The sequence below is a fragment of the Corvus moneduloides genome, chromosome 9 (genome assembly GCF_009650955.1).
Source record: "Corvus moneduloides isolate bCorMon1 chromosome 9, bCorMon1.pri, whole genome shotgun sequence".
NCBI classification, from domain to species: domain Eukaryota; kingdom Metazoa; phylum Chordata; class Aves; order Passeriformes; family Corvidae; genus Corvus; species Corvus moneduloides.
The window spans coordinates 15,467,881-15,484,838 of NC_045484.1; the positions used below are offsets into that span (position 1 = coordinate 15,467,881).

The following is a 16,958-nucleotide window of genomic DNA, read 5'->3' on the forward strand; positions in this document are numbered from 1 at the left end:
TTAATGTAAAAAAAAAAATTTAATTTACCATTTAAATAAAGTATCCTTTTTCCTATCAGTTATACTGTTGATAAAAAGCATCAGCAGCTGATGTATGAAATTGTACAGTATTCATTTTTAAGGTTCATTATTTCTGGCATTCTCTCAACATACATAATTTTTGATTCTTCATTACAGACAGGAAATAAGGAACTGGCAGTTACCATTTGTATTAGACCTGCCAGTCCAATCCTCCTTTTCTTGAAAAACTGGGGCTTTTATTCTTGATGATGGATGAGAACCTTTGTTTAAATTTCAGTGTAGGTTTACACATTGATAAGTCATAGTATTCCTCTCCTTTTTTTTTTTTTTTCCCAACCCCATAAAGAACTCTTTTATGGAACTTCTAGTTACTTTCAGAGCAGAAGTGGTCCACCTTATTTTGCACTGCTAAATCGGTTGTTTCTGCTGCCAAAATAGCTAAGTCATCCTACCAGCCCTTCTTGTCACTTAGTGTACTTTGAGTTGCTTGTCTTGATAGCTTCTGTTCATGGTATTGCATGTGAAACCTTAGTGTGTGATACTGTCTTGCCAGCATTATAAAGCAAAAACACCTTGGCTGATGCAAGGTATCATCCCTCCTCCCTGCCCCTCCAGTTTTAAAATTGGATTAGGGTGTTATTATGAGAACTTTTGATTAATAGTCTTTAAAAATACAGTCCTTGATGAGATGTCCTGCCACAGTGCCAGAAAATTTCAGTCAAGAAACAAGAATCACAGTTGAGGCTTTGGGGTTTGAAGTCTTGCAGGGTATCTTTTAATCTTATCTTCTCTGGCTACCTGCTGAAGCAATCCTATGGAGCTCCTCAAAGTGGAAAAAGAACTCAAATTAAAATATGCTGCAGCACAGTGCAAAGAGAAAAAGAGGATACTTTCATATTCCTATTATATTATCTACTCATTCATTGTTTGAGTTTTTCATAAAGTAGTCTACAGCAGGACTTCATCTTCAAAGGTAGTATTTTCAGCTTCTTCTCCGGCCAATCTTACATCCTTTTTGTTGCCAGGTTTATTACTTTAAAGTCCATTTAATGTTCTGTTCTTTTATTTCTACCCTGTTTTCCTTTTCTCAGAGGAGTCTCTGGCACAGCATCTCCTACACATGGCCAAGTAGTCTGGCTATCTTTATGAACATTCTGGGTTTGGTGCTTAACTTGGTGGTAGGTACCTGCAAACCTTAGGTGGTCAGATAGGTAAGGGAACTTAGCACATCACGCTTCCATTTCCTTGTTATCAACACTGAGGTTTCCTCTTCTTTTCAGATAGGCACTCCATCTCATTTTCCTTGAAAGTCAGTGCACATTTTATGTCTTTTCTTAGTGCTGCTGCTTGGTTTGTGTACCAGTTCCTGTTGCTGAATGCAGGCACTGAGGGCACTTCCCATTGTTCAGTCAGTGTGGGAAAGAAGTACTCTGTAATTAGGTGAGAGGTACCTTGCAAGTAATACCTGAGGACATCAATAAGCATTTAATATATGTGTCCTACTAATTATGTAATGTATTTGTTGCTGATGAAAAAGACAAGTAACTATTCATTTTAACTGCTCCTTGGCATTAATTTATTCCTAATCCAAGATATAAAATATCTGTGACTTCTATATTTTTTAGGTACCACCCAAGTAATAATTGATTGATCTCTTCAAAGTTTGTCATTCTTAAGTGTTACAGGCTTTCTTGTACTGCTCAATCCAGTCCATCTGGTTTTCTTTCACCAGATCTGTTAACTAGGCTGCTATGGAGGCAATGTCTTGTCTCTTACAGTTATTATAATTACCCAAGTTGTTTGCCTTTTTTTGCCCTGGTTCTTGAGAGGGCCTTGAGGTATGTCAGGCAGATTCTTTGCTGAGGAGCAGTCTGCTGACTGGTCAGTAAGCTATGGACTGTGCTGTCCAAGAGAATGGAATCACAGGCATAAATAAAACTGCTGCTTTTTATTTTGTTGTAGTGCTTACTTTTACTTTGCCAAATCAGACATGTTCATTAATTCAGTTCTTTCTTTCTCAAGCGATTTGCACAGTCCCATGGGACTATCACCAAGATAAAGCTGTTCACGGAGAGTTTTAAATGCTGAAGGTACCTTGGTTGCAACACTGACAATGTTTACAGGGTTGGTTTCTTGCTGTTTTTTCCAAGGACTGTCTGCCAGAAGCTTCCTAATTAAAAATAAACATATTTATCATTTTCCTTGGTTACCAAAGCTCAATTCCTAGTTGTCAAACAGTAATCAACTCCTTTTCCTTTTTTTTTTTTTCTTTTATGTGTGTATAATTGATGATGCAGGCATAGATGTTGCATGATTGAACTGGAGCAACTGATTAAGCCTTTATCAGCACAGGGAGACAGGTATTGTAACTCATCAGGAAGAGAAGTTTGCCTTGTGCTGATGGCTTAAACACATCTCTGAGCCGGGGGATACCAAGACAGAGGAGCTAGGATTTCACTGGTGAGTGAAACAGATCACATGAGGATTCTGGCACTCTGTATATGGCATGCTGGAAGCCAGCGTGCCAGCGGTCACTGAATTGATGGTATCAGCTTCAGCTGTGGAAAGTGTCCCGGGCTGATATGTGAGTAGGGGGGTGTAGCAGCTCTGGTAGGCAGTGATGATACTGAAAAGCTTGCTGAACCTCAGAGCACTGCTAGTAGTGACTGTTCGTCTTCAGTCGTGAGGAACCACAAACAGCAGAACTGAAAATGCCGAAGGATTATAATGTTTTTCAAATGCTGATAGCAGCACTTTGCTGCTTTTATCATCGCAAGTCTATTATCAGAGTCAAGGTAGGTGCTCTTTTTCAACTACAGTGTGCTAGTCAGTAATGCTGTCAGCTTTTTTTTAGAAGTGTTTGTTTTTATACTATGGTACAGAGTGTTTCTCTTCTAAAGAACACCTTTAGAATTCACTATTGTCTCAGAGAGAAATTTAAACAACTTGCAGTTTTATGAGCCTGAGGCTGGCTGTCTTTATATTTAGGGACTAAGTAAAAATGCTTAAATGCTTAAAAAGGTTTGGGACTTGCTGAGGAGAATTTTAGAAAATTTTCAAGTTTTCAGAATTTAACTGATCAGACCATTTGGTTCCCTAACTTTTTCCACCTATTTAAGGAAAACACAGGCAATTGTGCTCAGGAGCACAAGTGTTTTTTAAATGCTTCAGACAATTTTGGATTTGTTCTTATATTTTAGATTTTTTTTTTAATTGCAACATACTCCTTGAATGGTTTGGGTTGGAAGGAATCTTTAAAGGTCATCTAGTCCAACCCTCCTGCCATGGGCAGGGACATAATTTACTTTATGCAAAAATGCTCTATATGCACTATAAGCAGAGGAAAAGCCTTCATAATCATTTTGAGTCACACTTACAGAAGTGTCTAAGCGACTGGGGAATTGTAGTCATGTGGGGCATCTAACTACTTTTGAGGATCTGTGAGTTACACTTCAGCTTTTAAATCTTTTTACTTAAGATTTACATGTGAATTGTTCTTTGATTAACACTGTGGAGAACTTGCAATGAGGAAGGATGTGGTTGCTGTTGTCTTGCCTTTTGGCTTTCAAACTTTGATAGAGGCAGTTAAAAGTTGGGAACAGCTTCCCCCTTCTCTCACCTTCAGTGATTTAGCCCTGTAACTGTCTGTTTCTGAAAGTGGGGTATAGGGCTCAGTCTTTTGGACACACAGAAAAAGGGATTCTGATCAGATTGACGTCTTCTGACCGGGACAGGTGTCAGCAATTATCATCACAATAGAGTGCAAAAGATGCTCAATTGTGCTGTAATTAATTTTTGTTCTTGTTTTAAAGCTTAGTTCTTCGGTTCTATAACTTTTTAAATGCCATTAGGGTTTATTGTTGGCTGTCAGAACAGTTAGAAAACTTGTTCTTGACCATGCATATACCCTTTGTTTAACTTGGCATGAATTTCTAAGACCAAAATAACGGTGGTGTTGTCATGGCAACTTTCCATTTAGTCTAATCCATATAGTCTCTAGAGAAACTGAAACATTAATAGTGTTTGCTGTATGGAGGGTAAAAAATAAAACCTTTTATGTAGAAACAAATTACAGTTGGGATCTTTCAAAAATAAGGCTCTATTTAAAGAGATTTGTAGCATTTAAAATAGATTTGAATGCATGTGTTCCAGTATGCAGATTTAGCATTAGTTAAATCTGATGAACTGCTATTTTAAGAAGTTTGGATGGTAGGGATCTGGGGTGCATTTGCTGAAGAGAAAATGGCTGTAGGTATAGAAACAGCCGGTGGTCAAATCAAGTAAGGTCTGAACCTTGGGGCCCAATGGTATGGATTCTGTGAAATGCCAAAGGGCCTAGGATAGTATGAACAATAAGATGGTATGAAATGAAGTCATCAGGTTTCTAATTATTATTATTATTATTATTATTATTTAATTTTTAAAAAAACTTCAAGCAAAATCAGTTTGTGTAATTAGATGAAGTTGGTTCTTGGTTTTAATAGTAAGTACAAGTGTAATGAAATACCAAATTGATCCATAAATAAGCATGCTGAAGTTCTCAACTACCCCTGAGAGATTCAGGTTTTTTCTGCATTGAGATATATTCGTTGTGTTATCCAATTTAGTTGAAAACAGTATGTCACCAAGCTCAGAGATGCCTTGTTGTGTCCTACCAAACCTCAGAAAGCAGTACAGCACTTGAGCACTCACATTCTGCGGCACTTAATTTTAGTGTGTGAAATTGGGATCTCAACAGCAGATGTTGGGTTTATTTTCCCATGCATTAATAGAAAATATAATGATCAGTGCAGAACATCTGAGCTTGGATCAACTCTTCAGTCATGATGTGTCAGTACTTTTCATGATGTCAATTGGTTTTTATAGCTGTTTACTGTTAAGGTCAGCTTTTACATTGAAGGAAATAGAGAAACTTCAAGGCAAGGGGGCTCCTGTTTGTGCTTAAAAAAGAAGAAAGTGAAGAGAAAATACTAAATAGTGACTTGTGCCACTTCCAAGCCAAAATATTTTTCTTTAAATTTGCATTTTTTGGGAAGAGATGAAGTAGGTTAAGACTAAATCAGTGATAAATGGTGACTTAAAAAATGCAGAGGTCTGAATTAATGAAATCAACTTTGCCACAAGACAGGGTTTTTTTAGTACTAATCAGTATGGTTGTCATGATCAGAAGGGGAAGGGCCTTGAAGTTCAAGTATTTTCATTCTTAATTGTCTGTTATGATTCACCCTCAGCTGAAGCTGCGCAAAAGGGGAAAGCCACTCCAGTTATCAGGACTGCCAAGTTTTGTAACTTCCAGCACATTGATGTAGCACATTACTGGGTGATGCACTAATGCTGTGAATGTGACGTGCGTAAGAAGCCTTTTATAAGCAGCTACTTATTGCAAGTGCCATCTCTTATCTTGGGTGAATTGCAAACACTTTTAATAGATAGTAGATCTTAATTAATATTTCTTCAGTGTGTGATGATCTAAATCTGTTCCACTGGCATCCTCAGGCTTCATATATCCAGTTTCAGCATGTTTGTGGAGGCAGTTGGATTTGATAACACGCGAGTTACGTGTAATCACCAGCCCAGCATTGTGGGTCTGCCTTCTCAGTGTTAGATTTGTTATTGTTGGAGAGGGGCAGATGTGAAAAGACTGACTGCTGAAAAATTATGTGAAATTTTGTATAGCTCCCGTAACACTGATTTCCTGTTGTCTTGTTGCTCAGTTTGAGTTTTGATGAGTCTTATATTATAAAATTATTTTCAATTTCCCATGGTAATTTTATAGTTACATGGCAGTAAAAGTTTGATTATCTTCTGTCATAAATATGTAGATAACACAGGGTCCACAGGTGCTCTGTAACTGATATCTGTTTGATGGGAATATTCTTCAGTAGGTATTTATGTATTTAACTTCTTGGTAGTACCTTTTATTTAGGTATGTCTCAGATTGAAACAAAGAAACCCCCTACATAACTGCTAACATCATTTCCCTTTGGAAATGGAAATCTCTAGGATCACTGAGCGAGGGGATTATGATTTGACTAACTCTCAACTCAGGATTTCTCAGGATCTGTATTCCGGAAATTAAGTTCTCTGAGCTCTGAATGTGGTCATATAGAAATGTTGTAAGATTTATAGAATTTGTTATAAGTGTGGCACTGTAGTGGGAAATGGTTGTTGAATCCACTACAATTAAGTTTTCCCATTACCTTCATTTAACATTAAATTGATCTTTGTACTAAAAGACTTTTTTTAGTTCCTTCATTCTAAACCAGTATCTTACTTATTAGTTGTCGTGGTTTGAGCCCAGCTGGCAGCTACACAGCACACAGCCACTCACCCACCCCATCCCACCCCCCAGAAGAATGGAGAGGAGAATCAAAACTAAAACTTCTAGGTTGATAAAAGAGCAATTTAGTAGCTTAAATAAAGTAAAATATAATAATAAGAAATAATAATAATAACAAAGGGGGAAAAACCTCAAGTGATGCACAGTACAGTTGTTCACCACCTGCTGACTGATGTCAGACCCTGTCCCTGAACTCCTATCAGCCCCGCTTCCAGGTAATTCCCCATTTTATACACTGGGCATGATGTTCTGTAGTGTGGAATATCCCTTTGGCCAGCTCAGGTGACCTGTCATGGCTGTGCTCCCTCCCAGCTTTTTGTGCACCTCCTCACTGGCACAGCATGAGACACCAAAAAAGTCCTTGATTTAGGATAAACATGATTTAGCAACAATCAAAACATCAGTGTGTTATCAACATTGTTCTCATATTGAATCCAAAACACTGCACCGTACCAGCTACTGAGAAGAAATTAACTCTATCACAGCCAAAACCAGAAAAAATTGGCCACTTTTCTGTGTGCCAGGCAACTTTTGTTGTTCATAGTAGCAGAGTGAGAACATGCACATGATGGAGTTTATTTGATTTTAAAGAGCCATTGCAGTCATGGTGAAAGTTTTCTTGGTAATTTGTTATCTTTTCATCATTAACCTAAAAAGTTGTCACTGGTTACCTAAAGAAGCACACAGAAATCTTGTGGCTGCAAAATTGCCATTCTCCTGTATTAATTCGTCTCTCTGAGTAAATCACCCATTCTGTACCTCCTATTACTTAACACAGCACTTGCTATAGTCCTGTGTGAACCTTGTGCCCTCTAAACTACTGCTGGTGCAAGATTCTGCCCCTGTGAAGAGCCTTGCACCAGCTATAGTTCAGTTTCCAAGTTAATCAGAAAATGGGTTCCTGTGTTTAGAAACTCCCTTTTTCCAGTTAGTTATTTCTCAAAAAAACTCTTCAGAAATCACTCTGTCTGTGTTTTTGTTTTGTAAGGCCTTGGCCAATGATGCTGCTTTTCTTTATAGGAGAAAATAAGACTGACAAAATAAGACTGCTTTTGAACAATATTGAAGAATTGGTTCTACATGAAAATTCTCAGTGCAAATCTGTTGGGTTTGATGGCCAGTTAGTAGAGTTATAAGTGAAGTTAAATACACTGTACTCATTAAGACATATTATAAATTCACATAACTGTATATTTTAAAATGCTTGTATTCATAGTGCCAGATAGGCAGTCTGATTAGGATCACAAGGGCACAGGATTGAAGACTGATGGGATCTCTGCAGGCAGTGAATTATATCTTGATCCAGAATTTGAACTTTGACAGTAAAATGTTCATTTTTTGTATGAGCAAGGTGATTGCTGTCTAGTGGCTTGGAATTAGAGGAATTTTATTATTTTTCACTTTTCCAGATGTTTTTGGTGTCCTGTGTCTGTGTGTCCTATCCCTTCTTTCTTGTTTCACATCTTTGCCTTCCCTGTTGTTATTTCCTGTTCTTGTCCCAACATCCCCTTCATATTTTCTGTCAGTTGGTCTTTCAGTTAAATTATCCACTTGGCTAAAAGCTAGGTAAATCTCACTAAATTTAAGTTTTTTGTTAATCACAAAGTTTCTCCCATTTCCTCATTTGTTTGGAGGTTCTGTAGGACCTAGTGATTTTACATGGTCAGAAAGTCACACTTCAGCATTCATGGTGTACTTAAGCAAATATAGCAGGCCTCCAGTGTTGGAGAAAAGATGGGTTTGTGAGAAATCTGAAATAGGTTTGGTTTAGATGGATTCTGTACATTTACTAAACTTTAGGCAAAGTACTAAAAGTTTGGGAAGGGTACAGACTTGACTTTCTTCCTCAGTCAGATCACACTTCAGTTTTCACAAAGCTGTTCTCATTTATCCCTAATAACTATCTCTTCTCTTTTTATTTTTTTCTTTAAACCTTCAAGGCAACAGGAAATCAGGTGGTTCCAAGGCTGCCTGTTGGGCTTATTTAAGTATCACCTGGCAGAGCTGTGCAAAGCACCAGGAAGTAATTGAGATTGGATGGAAATGTGGCCCCCTTTAGTCTTCTACCCATAACAGTCCTTGGCTGTGCTTTGTGTAAATAATACTTTGCCAGAAGGATACAAAGAGAGATGATGTGAATTTTGGCTTTATCCGAACTGAATGAGGGATCTAGAATGACAGATTTTGGACCACTTCCAAACAGTGTCTAAAATTAAAAGCGTTTCCCTCATAATTCAGATTGTCTTAGGAAAAAAAAAATAAGAAAAAGAAAAAAAACCCACAACCAAACAAAAAAATCAAAACAATAAACCAAACACATCATCACCTTAGAGAGGAATTGATTAATAACAATACAGAAATAACTGTGGGACTTCCTTTTTGTTTACTACCAACCTCATACAGTAGATTATTCAGCACAATCTATTGTGATAAATTCTGTTAGGATGGTTGACACAAGAGCTTGATATAGCGAGTTCCCTTTGGAGAGTGCCACTCACTCACATGAAAGTAATCCCTTAGATGCATAAACAGCAGATTATTGTGAGAAATTCCCATCAAAATACATTCACAAATTTCAGAGGTACAGCATACTGTGGTAGGTAGGTCAAGTCCTCTTCAAATTTGCTTTAAATGAGATCATATTTTGATGTTTTATTTCATTAAACTTCGATATTTTCCAGGTTTTGATATGCTAGATTAACATTTGCCTGAAAAAAAAAAAAAAAAAAAAAAAAGTAAAGTAATAGGTAACATCAAGGATAGCTTGTTACATCTGTAAGCACAGTTAGCTGCTGGTTTAATGGCCCTGAAGTAGAAATCCTTTGTGAAACGTAATTAACTTCCATGAAGCTTCTTAGTTTATTAAAAACACTAACTACTGACTGAATTTTTTTCCCTCCTTCTAAAGTCTTGGCTCTCTAGGTTTTCCATAGTGTATGTAAGCAGGATTGAGGGTTTTTGCCAGAGGTTGATAATATCGTATTGCTAGGTAGTTGTATATTTTTATTTTAAGGACCTGTGCACAAAAAGTCAGCATGGCAGAAATATCTTAAAATAGCACCAGGACTGGAAACAATGCAACTAAAATGTGAACAAACAGTCCTGGAAAGCACATACTTACAGGGAGTTCTTTGTAGGTCAGGAAAAGCATCTGTATTTGAAAACAGTTCTGCTGACTTGATTTGCTTTTATATTCCAGGGATATCTGACAGGGTTGTTACTATGAAAGATCTCAAAGTATTTAAACTGGAAGCTTCCCTGTGTTGCTTCAACCATGTTTTGTTGCAAAATACATGGAAGTCTTTAATTTTTCCCTAGATTACTTTTAAATTTCTTTTTACCATCCACTTCATTATCTAGCTGTAAATGTAGATTCAGCTTTCTTTCTGTCATGGACTAGGAGCCAACAAAGTGTCTTAGGTGAAGAAATAAAACAAGGACATACTCCTAAATGCAGGTTTGTCACTATGAAATTAGGGCAAATTTACAGCCTACCATTGCTGTCCATTAACTTTTGGGTGCTATTGGGAAATGAGGCTGAAGTATCTGCATTGTGTTGTATGGAGTAAGTCACCTTTTCTTTTGAAATTGGCATAGCTAATAATTGTTGTAAGCCCACCCTCTTCTTTATTTACAGGCTTGCACAGGTTGTGCCTGGAGTGATTTTTGAGCCTTGCATGATGTGAAGTTCACTGTATGCAGAGATTCTTCCAGAGCAGAGGCCTTGGGTGTAGTGTTTAGCATAGAAGGGTATAGGCTGGTGAGATTACAGACAGTTCATCAGTCACAAATCTCCTTTGGTAGACATAGTTTCTATAAGAAATCAGTGTCAGTGAACAAACAACTGTCCAGGAAGACATGCTATAACTAAACTTGCTTACCTAGGCAGTTTTCCCCTTGTGTATCCTGGGATTTGTGCTAGCCACTAGAGTTCTTTCACTAAATTCTGAATTGCATGAAGTTTATTTAAGCATGTTTGCTTCATCTCAGGAGATAACTGACCTCTGTGGCAATCAGAGTATATTCCATGGTGGAGAGGATTTTTAACAAATCAGTAATTATGAATGTTAAGAATTTAGTTGGTTTGGACTCATTAAATGTTTTTCTTGCTGTGTTGTTAGATGTAGTTCAAATGCAGTATGTATCTCATTAACTTCATTTGAGTAATGAAAAATCCGTTCAACCACCAGAAGAAATTCTAGGTTTCTATGCTGTATTTGTAATTAATGTGTATCTCTAAGTGGATCATCCTGATATTTTTAAGATAATTCCTGTCAGTACCATGGATGAAATTACTCCATTTCATCCTGTATAGGTCTTTGGTAAAGACCTATAGTTCTTTTTGTTGGCTAAAAGTATTAGTCTCTTAAGCAAATTCAGTTACTGCCTTTGTATCCTATAGTCTGTTCTATTTACAATAGTTCCGCCTACCACTGAGATACAGTGAGATGCTTTTGGAATGATGATATCAATTTCTGTAATAGCTTTGGGTTCTTTAAGATCTCTATTCAGTCAAAAGCATCTTTTAAACCTTAAACATGATTCACATTACAGTAATAGTTCCTCTCAGAAGATCAGCAAAACACACAGCTGTGACTTCAAGAGCTTGTAACACCATTGCAGCTGGATGCCTTTGTTTACCCTGGAGGGGGTATTTTAAAAGCTCTCCAGCCACTTCCTTGTGCAATTAGGGGGAAAGGTACTCTTGAAAAGCCTCAGCTCAATTTGTGTGCTCTTCATTCTACCTTCAGCTTGTGTAGATGTTATAAGACTTGCTATTGTTCTCTTAAGATGTGCCAGTGAAATGGCTGTTAATTTTAGAATCATTGCCAGTCAGCTTTAAATGGCTTCCCAGCCATTTGAGTTGGGACATACAAGCAGTAGGTATATGCCAGAGGTCCTTCACCTGTCCTGTCTGATAGGTCACAAGGGTTTGGGGTGGCGGAGGAATTTTTGGCTTTACCTGACTATGTTTTGATACTTCAATATGGTTTTGAACTTCAGTCCTCATCAAGCCTCTTCTGTTACTCCTTCTATATCCAGTAACTTCACCTCTTCATGTTGCACATGGGTTTATGAACAAGCCTTTTCAGTGAAGGTCTTCTCTTTTTTTGTGGCATGGTTTCTTCCTGCACAGACTTCTCATAAAGCTTGGAAGGAGTTGATGCAAAACCTTGATGTACAAATGCACAAAGAATTTACTTATTGATGAAAATGCTTGTCCATTTTGAACCAGATTTTTATGGATAAATAACACCTTATTCTGGTTCACAGAAGGGAAACTAAGGTGAAAAGTGATTCTTTACCAGGTTGTTTTTATCTTCCACCTTTCTGTTTTAGCTACTAGTGTTTGTCTAAGAGAAGCCTTAGTTTTCTCTGAGAAAAGCAGAGAGAAGAGGAGAATTTATCTCAGAATTTCTCTGGCTCCCAGCATGTTTAAATTGTCTTGGCAGCAGGATGCCTCCTCTGGCATTATCCCACCAAAAATCTGCTGTCTGGTAATCTGTTGTAATTCAGTCTGCCTGAAATTGCAGGGAGGATTGTTGAAAGAAGTGTTAAATGTGTGCCACCTGCTCCCATGGTTAGGTGCTGTGAGTATTCACTGTGAAGAAGAAAAAGCTATAGAGAGCAGTGTTCATGGAAAGAACAGGAATTGGTGGGCAAGCCTTCCCAGTTCTTTTTAAAATAATGCATGTGTTCCTTATTTGGATCAGTGTGTCAGTTAAAGGAACCGGTGAGCTTTGGCTCATATCCAGACCTAAGAAAAACAACCATAATGCACTGGAGCAAAATGCTGCATTTTAGTCTGTGCACCAGCTGGAGGCCCCCTCTCTCTCTCTCCTTATCCCTTTTTTTTTTTTTTTTTTTAAATGGTCTTTCTCTGAAGAGAGGGTATACTCTGATTCTTTGATCAGTGTAGAACATGTTCGCAGGCTTTTGAAACTTTTCAGCACAACAAAGATGGGCTAGAGTCCCAGCCCTTGGAGAATGAAAGGAAGTCCAAAGTACTTTCCTGCCCTGGGTGCTTATGCAGGAGTACGTGGCTGCTCCGGAGAAGATCCTGCACCTCACTGTTAGCAACACTGCACCCATAAGAACTAGTGAGCCAGAGTGGGCCAGCATGAAAGCTGTGCTCCAAGAAGAGATGAAGGCAGAAATTTTCCAGAAAATCTTACAGTAGTTGTATAGTGGTGATGGAGATGTCTTCAAGCAAAACTGATGCATTTCATGCTAAGGGGCAACAAGACCAACAAGGCCCTTTAGGAAGGGAACATCTTGGATGTGCAGATTTAATGACCATTAGGAGTAAGCCCTTTAAGACTGAAATTTTACTTTGGCAAATTTAGTGCAACAGAATTAATTAACAACTAAGTGTGTCCAGATTAGCCTGGAATGTTCTTAGCTAGATGGATTCAAAGTGGGCTGGTGGTAAAGAATCTAAATTTTAAATGGAAGTTTAAACAGGACAAAGAATATTGGAGCAGGGTGTTTGGGTCCAGCTCCATTTTTTTGGATATAGTTAGAACTCTTACTGGAAAAAGGAAGTAAGAGAAGTGACTTTGTAGGTGTGTCATTATTAGTTTGGTGTACAGACAGAACACTTTGCTCCATTCTGTGCAGTGTAGAACAATCACATGTTATCTCACAGAATGCTGGGGTTTGCAATACAATCTAGAGAGCAAAGCCAAGCCAGCCTGCTGAAAGCAGCACCTGCATTCCAGTGCAGGTCATATGATGGAAGTTATAACCCAGGTAAAATGTTAATCACTAAACTTGGCACAGCTGAAGCTTTTAATCTTTTATTGCAGTTTTCTAGGGAGAGGCAAGTTATGGACAACAGCCCGGAAAAACTGAAGAAGGAGTTAGAGGAGGAGCTGCAGCTGAGTAGTGAAGACTTGCGTAGCCATGCCTGGTACCACGGACGTATTCCTCGGCAGGTATGTGGTCTTTGCATTGCCAAATGTGCTTTGAGCTTTTATTGACGAGCAGAATTTCACTGAAGTGCTATACACCTATCTGGTGCCTGAATTAATTTAGTAGGAACATAATGCCTATTTGTATGAAAGCTATAGTATTTATCACATAGCTTGGCATAAAATGGGGCCAAGGAAGTATGCAGGGCAGACCTGGTGGAAAATAGATGTATTTCAGGATTTCTGTGCACTGAGTAAATCTGGAAATGGAATTTAAGCTTTATTTGAGAATACTTACAACCACATACTGTTTGGAGAACACTGACATTAATGTGGTTCAATATTCTTAACGAAAGTTAAAATGTTATTTATTTTCTTTCTTGCACTTGAACTGGGGGGAGAGGAAAAATGCCGCAACAAAATCAATGCAATCACTTCAATTTTGATCCTTACAAAAACGTGTCAAGGCTGGGGTTGGATTGGAGCCTCCAGAGCCACTGGGGCTCCCCCTGCTGGCCTCCCTCAGCCCCGGGGCACGGCCAGCTCAGCTGCCACACGTTCGGCACTTGGTTCTCGGCGTCCTTTTTATCGCATGAAAGGACTAACTCAAAACAGAAAAACAAGATGTCTCTGACTCTTCCTAGTCAGTAGTATTCACATGCAGTGTTCACAAAGAATAAAAACAGGAAAGTTTCTGTCGTGTAAGGTAACAATGAAAGGGCGGAATCCAGGATCTTGTATTAATGGCTTCTAAACTTCAGTGTGACTCTATATTCAGATGATTTAAACTTAAAATCCTGGGTCACTGCTTTGCCTTCATGCCTTATTGTCTGTTAGCAAACTAGAAGGAATACACATGCAAAAGTGGGTCAGCTTCTGGCTGCTGGCTCCTTCCAAGAAGCCCTTCCAGATCTCTGTTGTGGGATGAGTTTTTAATTTAGAATTGGAGACATCATTCTTCTACCACACTTCATGCTTGCTTTGTATTTGTGGCTTTGTCTGTCCTCCCAGTGTGGCCAAATTAATTCCTGTGTTTAAGAATATTTTGTGTTAACGTATTGTTTTCTGATTCTGAAAGTAATTTTTTGTGTAATTCTTTCTCCTCAAAGGTGGCAGAAGGCCTAGTTCAGAGAGATGGAGATTTTCTGATTAGGGATTCTCTCTCCAGTCCTGGGAACTTTGTTCTTACCTGTCAGTGGAAAAATACCCCTCAGCATTTTAAAATCAACAAAACAATTCTAAGACTCAATGAAGCCTACTGTCGTGTTCAGTATCAGTTTGAACTGGAAAGTTTTGACACTATCCCTGGCTTAGTCAGGTACTATGTTGGGAATCGCACACCAATATCAAAGCAGAGTGGAGCAATTATTTTTCAGCCTATCAACAGGACTGTGCCTCTCAGGTGTCTAGAAGAAAAATACGGTGTAACCCCAGTCCAACAAAAAGAGGCAAGCACCCCCGAAGGAAAAACAGAAACTGCCAAAAGGCTGAGTCTTGGTATATCCAGCATGCAGTCCCCGGAGCAGAGCATACCCAGAGGAAATCTTTTGAGGTACCTTAATTTTGCTGTCCTTATGGAAGGAAATGGAGTTAAGTGTATCAGCTCCTAATGAAGGTGATGATGTGAGTTTTCACTCTGATTTGAGATGGAACAGCGGACATGAGGGTTTGCTGATTTTTAGCAGAGGATCAGCAAATCTACAAAGTGAGAGCAAATGTAGACTCTGGAAGCACAACAGCACTGCAGTGACTTGGCAAATCTTGACCATCTAAGACAAAGGATTAAAATAACATCTTGCTGCTGCTCCGGAGAAGTCTGGTTTTCCATAGTTGACTCCCAAAATAAAAACACCAACTGTGGGATAATGGGTCCTAATTTCAGTGTCCAAATCAAATGTTCCATTAGAAAGTTTCAATGTTCAAAGAAATACCTTCATAAATGCTGCAGGAGGATGCATGGTATAGCCCATTTCACTGCCACTACAACAGCCGTTTATGAATGAATGAAGTACCTTTTATTATCATAAGTAGCCCAAGTGGAAAGCTAATGATCCTTGCACTGGTTATGATATATTCTGACAGTTAGATTTGTATCTAAGTGTTGCATATATTAATATGGTTTTGTTTGCATTTTTGTTTACCCCAGAAACAAAGAAAAAAGTGGTAGCCAGCCAGCTAGTTTGGATCATGTTCTGGAGAAAAGATTCCCATTAAAGGCTCACCAATCAGAGAGCTATCTGCTAATAGGTATGTTTTGTAATCAGAAGTTTCATGTGTCCAGGTGGTCTGTTACTCTTCAGACCAAAGTGAGACTGCTGAATGTTCGGAGTACTGTAAATACAGTTATATTTAATGGCCACTGTAAGCTGTGTTAGCACACTGCTTGCTCTTCAAGTCACTGGAACAGGATTTTTATTTACAACGCACCAGCTAGTTGAGAACCTTAGCACACAACGCAGCAGGCTTCCACACCAAAAAGTGACACCTGTGGTTGGCATTAATACCTTTTTTGATGGTATTACCTTTCCTCACTTGTGCTTGACAAGAACTGACTTGTTTCACTCATGTCTTTCTGACAAAATTTTATTAAGTAGTAGAAGTGGTGTTTCATGGAAATTCTGGTAACCACTTTTTCTCAGGGTAAACTATGCAGATGAGGTAATGTTCCTCTCTAGGAGAAAAACACTAGCAAGGCCTTTGTACTCAGTTCTGTTCTTCCGTCTCCCTCAATCTCTTTACCCTCCATCCCTTTTGCTTTTCATTCCTTTTGCTGCTGGCTGGTTCCATAGCCACTCTCATCCTAAGCAAGGGATCCAGGGTGTTGGATCAGTTGTTGATAGGGGCATTTTATTTCTCAGATTCTTCAAAGGTTTAAGCAATTGTTTCCATACTAACACACTTGTCTATAGAAGCTTGCAATAATGCATCTCTTCCCATGTGGACAAACTAGTATTTGACTTCCAAGGCTGCTCATTTTGAATATGGTACTGTTAGAATTTTTCATGCCTATTGTAGGAAGAGCTCTTATGGCAAAGAGAATATTAAGTATTTGTATAGTGAGACTGTATTTTGATAGAAAGGGTGTGCTCCTGTGTTTTAACAGGGGGATGGACAGACATTTACAAAGTAAGTTTCCGTCCATCTGTAGTTGAATTGATTATTCCAATCCATGGCTGCAGATACTTTCATTTTGGTATTATAACAGCCTGAAGAGTACTGCTGTGCATTTTGTCATAGGATCCTCTGAGTAGGTTCTGTTATCATACTGCTTAAGGATGGTGACAGGCTGGGATTTGGAGTTTTTGTTTTATATCTGGAATCAAGCAGTAACACCCACACAATGCAACTGGCCATTTTGCTGTAGATACCAGCAAATGCGCTGAGAACTGCAGATTGGGAATGTCTGACACAGGACTCATCCCATATTGGATGCCAAGGTTTGCATATGCAGCGGGTACAGGATGAGGCATAAATACACAGAAGTATATGGCTGTGTTTCTCCAGCTCTTCAAACTAGCTCTGTTTCACAAAAAGATTAGCATTCCTGAAATTCATTCCTTCCATACTTTAGTTCAGGTTCAGGCTTGACTTTGGGAAGTTTTGCTTTCATCTCAAACTTGTCGTTCTCAGAAATGACTGACTCACCTTTTACACGGTGCGGCTGGAAGTTGCTGTTTTTATAG

The 16,958-nt window shown here is 38.6% G+C and overlaps 1 protein-coding gene across 9 annotated transcripts in view; it reads left to right on the forward strand.

The window, feature by feature from the left end:
* Nucleotides 1-16,958, forward strand: part of BCAR3 (BCAR3 adaptor protein, NSP family member) — an 86,203-nt gene that overhangs the window by 60,482 nt on the left and 8,763 nt on the right. For 8 of the 9 annotated variants that reach the window (XM_032117771.1, XM_032117773.1, XM_032117770.1 and 5 more), the window contains 3 exons: nt 13,171-13,299; nt 14,385-14,827; nt 15,422-15,522. In XM_032117771.1, the coding sequence (XP_031973662.1) occupies nt 13,171-13,299; nt 14,385-14,827; nt 15,422-15,522 (673 nt within the window). Of the gene's footprint in view, nt 1-2,717; nt 2,817-13,170; nt 13,300-14,384; nt 14,828-15,421; nt 15,523-16,958 lie in introns of those variants that run through there. The other variant, XM_032117778.1, reaches the window with a different exon arrangement.